The following is a 6,706-nucleotide window of genomic DNA, read 5'->3' on the forward strand; positions in this document are numbered from 1 at the left end:
CTGTCCTATCTAAACGGCCTCAAGCTGCTAACTAATCGAAAGCTGATTGCTACTAATAATAAACCAGTCTCTCTGAAACCACGTATACTATTCAAACTGGCCTCCTTCAGTGTTCGCACACTAATCCAAACCGGACAACATATTGGGCTGGTTATGTTTTTAGAAAGTCTCAACATCGACGTTTGTTGTCTGTCCGAGACCCGTATTCAAGACCCTAGTGAAGTACTACAAATTCGCTCTCCATCTGTCTCTTCTGAAAGCTTGTTTCACGTATGTTTATCCGCAGACCCTGTGGCATTGTCTGGTTTTGCTGACGTTGATGTCTCACTAAGCGCTAGAGCTTTAAGCAGCACTGGTCGATTGTATCCACATTAACAGTCGGCGATGTGTAGTTTGGTTAGAGAGCTCCATCAAAATGAGAAGAAATCGGTATGAGAACTGATGCCCTTTCGTCATCTCCGTTTACGTTACGACAGATTGCAACCCAGGTGCGATCAAGGATGAGTTTTTCCACTAGTTAACCGTTCGTCTACAGAATGTGCGTTCGACAGATATTATGGTACTAGTCGGAGACATGAACGCTCATGTCGGGCGTCTGGGTACAGAATAGAGTAGTTTAAGTGGCTGGTGGGGACTTGTTGTTTTCAGGTCAGATAACAGTGACTGTCTGCTGTAACTTTGCGCAAACTATAACCTGTTTCTGGCTAGTGCTAACTACCGGTACAGTCATTGCCGACGTGCTACTTTGTGTCCTCCCTCTGCATCTCAAACCTGTACTCAGATTGATCACATCGCGTCCGCTGGCGTGGTGGTATACGAGACTGCTGCGCCTTTTGGAGTACCTATCTGAACTCCGATCATGCCCTTGTTTTGGGCTAATCTTACCTTACGTTTCAGTGGCCAACGAATTCGTCCTAAACAGAGCATACTAAGGAGTTGACAGCAGCAGCTGTGTCTGGTAACTGCCGAATGCTCTTTCAGCTCGTACGAGTTACGGGCATTAAGAAGTCTAGTGTAAGTGGAACAACCGGTGATGACGGGATGCCAATCACTAACATCTACCGACGTCTTGGACGATGGGCAGTTTTCAGAGCAGCAGTTCAACTGGTCTGTTGCCCCGGAGATATCGATCAGACTGTCATACCCTCCATGGCCCGTGACGAGTCACCCACCTAACGAGACGGAAGTCCTGACCGTTGCTGCCACCTTGATGTGGTGGTCAGACTTGCCTATCGTGATGAAGCAACCGAGCTATGCTGACTGGAACAATCGTTTTTCAAGTTTCTACCATGTCAGAAAGGTCAATTGAAGAACAACAAGACTGAAAGCGGTAAACCCAAGGTCCGAAGACAAAGTCCTACTGCTGACTGTACAGAGGTGTGACGGCAGTAAGGTGTTTTCTTCAGACAACCAGCATCTGCAGCGATGCTGCCTTCCCACAAGGAAGGGTGGGGTTTGAAAAGGTCAACCTTAAAAATGCACACCTCACCTTATCCACGGATATCCGTCTCCGACGGTAAGGTCTCAATAAGTACGGAGCTAACACAAAAATTACCCATAAAAAGGTCGTGTGTGCCCGACCTCAAGCAGTTGTACCTTGGGCACTGCAGTCACACTCTCAGGTCACTAAGACCACGTATAATCCGATTTCCTTTTCAGGTACCTCCAGAAGAACCCTTCCACGGTGTGGGCAACAGGGAAGTGATAACCAGCCTCATACCACTAACAGCACTCAAGACCACTTTATTCATGATCAACCTCCCTCTTTAATTCCTATTATTCCTCCTACATCGACTTTCAACTCTAAACTTCCTTTTTCGGCTTCTTCCTCAAGTGTCACCATAACCAACGATTCTAGTGCGCAAAACATTCCCAGGTCTATTGAAACCACGCTCCAAACTACACATTTCAGCCTTCAACTCACGCACACTATGTCAAATCGGTCAGCGGCCCTCCTTGGCTAGAACCCTAGAATCTCGTACCATTGATTTATGCTGTGTCTCCGAAGCACGCATACAAGATCCCAGTGTGGTCATTCACTTGACCTCACCTCGGCAAAAGGGAGAGCCGACGAGTTAAACCCTCCGTGTATCTGGAGACCCGATGACCAGTTCTTGTGGACTGGCAGGTGTAGGCATAGCACTAAGCATGGGGGCGGAACAAGCGCTGTTAGAGTGGGGCCCCGTTAACAGTCGTTTATGTGCTGTTCGGCTAAATAGATCGATGGAAGATTTTCGCTCATTTTGAAATACCTGCTTAGACTCCGACTATGCTCTAATACGAGCACGCATCTCCTTGCACCTCACTGGACGCAAAAAGCAACACTAAAATGAGCCATTAGAAGTGAATTGAGTAGTGAGAAAACCAAATGTAGATTCCAGGAACAACTGAGGTCACACTTAGGTAGTTCTGAAAACGAGGCTGACCCAGATGTTGATTGGAAAGATATACAAACAGCTGTGGAAAAAGCAGTGACATCTATTAGTACTTAAACCACAGGGTTAAAAGAACCAATGGATTTCTTCAAGGTCCATTGTACTGATAGATTCTCGTAAACTCGTCCCGTCAGGCTCTGAACACGATGAAGAGCGAAAGCAAATCAGATCAAGGTTGACCAACAGTCTAAAGAACGACCGTGAGAAGTGGTCAGCAACAAAAGCAAAAAGATGGAAAAGGTAGTGGCTGTAGGTAACATCAGAGAGCTTTTAGACTAACAAAAAAACTGGAACTAAAAATTCAAGTGTAAGTGAGACTATCTCGGAAAAAGACGACATTCCTATCTACTCCCAGTCCAGACGTTTAGAACGATGGGCGGAACATTTTAGAGAACAGTTGCGCTGGCTTTCAGCTACTATACAACTACCCTCCATTTCCAGACAGTGTGAATGGAACATTGAAGTAGGTCCCCCAACTCTTGCTGAAGTTCAAAAGGCTATAGTTAATCTGAAACGAGGAAGGGCAGCTGGTCCAGATGGATTGGCTTCAGAGGTCTTTAAGGATGGTGGTCCAATTTTAGCGATTAGGTTGACTAATATTTTAGCTAAAATCCCATCTGACTGGTCACAATCACTTATCATCCCAATATATAAGAGAAGGTCATAATCATCCTGTGACAACCATAAAGGGATTAGTTTGACTAACATAGCATCTAAATTACTAGAATCAATAATTATCAGACGCGTAACAAAGACTCGTGAACTGCAAACACGAGAGAATCAAGCTGGCTTCAGACCTGGTCGTGGCTGTATCGACCACATATTCACCATTCGTCAGGTTCAAGAACACAGGCATACTCATAGGCGTTTGACAATGGTGGTCTTTCTCGACTTAAAAGCAGCACTTGACTCGGTAGACCGCGAGATTCTGTGGCAGTGTCTGTCATTGAAAGGCGTACCTCAGAAGTACATAAACCTTGTGAAGGCTTTTTACTCGAACACTACCAGTCGAGTCAGGCTTATTGACATCCTGAACTCCCTGTATACTAACCCCTCAGGCAGAATGAGGGCATACAACCACCTCTCTCCATTTTTCCATCCAAGCAGTGGGGTTAGGCAGGGTTGCCCAATCTCACCATTCTTCAATTTTGCCATCGACGACATTCTGGATACAGCTCTGATGGATGTAAGTAATGGCGGTGTGGATCTGTTACCTGGAGAAAGACTTTTCGACCTTGAGTATGCGGAAGATATCTAAGCCATGCAATCCGCACTTAATCAGTTGGAATGTGTTTTGCCCCTTCTAAGTTCAAAGTACTTTTCAAAACTGGCTGGACCTTGATCCTTCACACACCCTGGGTAGTGAGCAGATAGAAGTAGTCGAGAAGGTTGCGTATCTGGGTAGTTGATCAGGTGCTGGTAGTGAGATCGATTCGCGTACAGTGAAGGTCAGATATTTATGCCAGTCTGGGCCGTTTTTGGCGCTTTCGTCACATTATTCTGGCTGCAAAGGGTCGAATCTACAACACATCGGTGAGAGCAGTTTTGCTCTATGCTTCTGACACCTGGTCTCTCCGAGCTGAGGATGTTAGACGACTCTGTGTTTGGTTATCGTTGTCTCCGAAGGATTGCTGATTTCTAGTGGCCACAACATGTTAGTAATGCAGAGGTTCGGCATCGTGTTAGGGCACAGCGACGATAATTCAATCGATATCATCATCTTGAAACAACGAGTTCGGCTACTCGGACATGTACTATGAATGTCGTCCCAGAGAATTTCACATCGCGCATTCTTTCCCGACGCTAAGAACGATTGGAAGAATCGGAGAGGTGGTCAGTGTATGACATGGCGTCGTAGCATGAAAGAAAGCTGTACAGAACTGGCTTCTGTTGGTCCTTCACGACTCCCTGGTTGGGGTCATAGAGGTGGTGCGACACAGTGGTTTGAGACGTCATACATGACTCACAATGAAAGCCCGCAGTAATCCTGCTGTAACTTTCCTCATAAAAGTAATCATAACTTTAGCTGAAAGATTTCTTTCTAGTTGTATTTTTCGCAACTGAACAGTTTCTCCCATTATTATGATTATTATTTCACTCTCGTACATTAATTTCTTTTTATTATACGCACTTTATATTCTCTCTCTTCACAACCTCATTGTTATTGTATGGCGCATATGTATTTGGTGCCCCTTTGTACCAATGTTTATGTGCTCAAATAAATAAATAGAATTAATGTGCTGTTCACAGAGGATCTTAGGGAATCGCAAAAGCAAAACAAAATAATGTGAAAAGAGTCCTATTATCTCATCCTTTCAACATTGGGTAACCATTCTAATGATCTAGGCATTTACCTACTTAAGACCTTTGTAGCTCTATCGGTTTATAATTCTCATAGTATTTGATAGATCACTGCTATCCCATATAAGCTTTATCAATATTTACTGAATCGGTAATTTGGACAGCAGTTTCTTTCTATATAGTAGGACTTTTGTCATCATTTGCAAACTATTTCGTTTTTCGTCAGTTCAGTATTTTCTTCAAAAATCCATTGTTCCGTGTCAAATGCATGTGCATTTCTTGATAGTGCATGTCATCATGGACAGTATGAAAATTTTCAGTAAATTGAAGCGTTTTTTATCTTCAGTGGTAATTAGTCAGTTCACGTGGGTATTTGAAAGCGAATTTTACAATATTTCGGTTATTATTTTTAATATTTCATCCCTATAATTACATATAAATTTATCTGTATAGCTTTTTGTCTCCAGAAACTAATTATTAATCACGGTTTATGTATTTCGAGGCTAGCAATACCTTCATGTTTGAAGTTAGTATCAGTAACAGATCTCTTTATGAACAGTTTTGTGGGGATGTTAGATCCCCTGAGCTCACTTGGTAAATGCCTTAATTTCATAATTTTATTTTGGAAGTTTAAAATTCCTTGTTTTCGCGCCATAAGCGCACTTTTCACCTTCATGTCATATTTCCCACTTGGGAGAATTTTTAACGCTATTGGTCCGTTGTGTGTTTTTAGTATACTATTTTTGCTACGCTTCCCAAAGACAGTTTCATGCTGTATATATACGTTTGATTTGTGTCTGTTATTATTCACTCGTGCTTCTGGCTTACGGAATATACCTTCCCGTTCCAAGTTTGGGCTTCTTCCTCTAGTTAGCGGATCCGGCACGCATCGAATAGCTAGCTTATTGGTCTACGCTCACAAGTCTTTGTTCGTTTCGCATACTAATTGAACTCGTAATGTCTTCAAACCTAGCACAATTTTACTGTGTACATCTTAAACGTAACTTTGTTTCTTAGCTATTGACTTAGTTATTTTTTACTTCATATTGTTCCTTTCTGGCTATTCTATTGTTTTGAAATGTGACTGAGTTAGTTTACTTTCGAGCTTGGTTCGGCGCTGTTTGGATGAAGTTTCTTTTAGACCCTTTTTTATAAATGCAACTCATTATGATCCACACGTGAACTAAATCTTTTTGAAACTTGTACAATCAACTAGTGTCATATACTAGTATATTTTATAAATCTGCCACGTGATCCGGCAAGCGAATAGAATATCACAAAACACTCGGGAAATAAGTACATTATTCCCGTAATAGCTCTCTAGCACAGTCTTTATGGATCGAAAAGACGACATTTTATAGTTTATTGTAGCATCAACCAGTAGTAATACTATTCGAAGCGCATGGGTATTCAGAGAAAAAATGGAAGTGTTTTTGATAATCAGATACTAAAAACGTAACTTTCAGAGCGCCAAACTCAAATTTACACACGCTTAAGGAAATTCGGCATCGTAACGACTAAAAACACCTTTATTTTCAGATATGTGTAGCCGAGTTGTTATTTCCCAATTTTAATAATATTTGTTTCCATGTGTCAATCATTTCATTATAGGGAACTTAGAAGGTTGGTATTTCAACCAAATCAAGGGGACCTGTGAAGATGTCAATGAAGGTAACAGAATAGAATGTCTTTTATTTACGCTATGGATCTTTAGCTGATATTATATCTTGTGTTGAATATGATAAAACTGGCGACTTTTTAGCAACCGGTGACCATGGCGGTAGAATTGTGATTTTTAAACGAGAAAATGAAGTTAGTTATAAAGTTGATAATCTTTAACACGTTTTTGTACATCTATAATCCCAAACCATATATATATATATATATATATATATATATATATATATATATATATATATATAGAGAGAGAGAGAGAGAGAGAGAGAGAATATTAAAAAACTATTTATAGA

General features: G+C 41.6%; 1 protein-coding gene across 1 annotated transcript; it reads left to right on the forward strand.

Moving 5' to 3' along the window:
- Nucleotides 1-1,540, forward strand: MS3_00000026 (uncharacterized protein; the record flags this gene model as incomplete). Its single annotated transcript, XM_051207961.1, has 1 exon — nucleotides 1-1,540. A coding segment is annotated over one exon (375 nt), but the record flags the coding sequence as incomplete, so codon positions are not given.
- Between the last annotated feature and the right edge of the window lie 5,166 nt (nucleotides 1,541-6,706).

Source organism: Schistosoma haematobium, chromosome 3, assembly GCF_000699445.3.
Source record: "Schistosoma haematobium chromosome 3, whole genome shotgun sequence".
Classification (NCBI taxonomy): domain Eukaryota; kingdom Metazoa; phylum Platyhelminthes; class Trematoda; order Strigeidida; family Schistosomatidae; genus Schistosoma; species Schistosoma haematobium.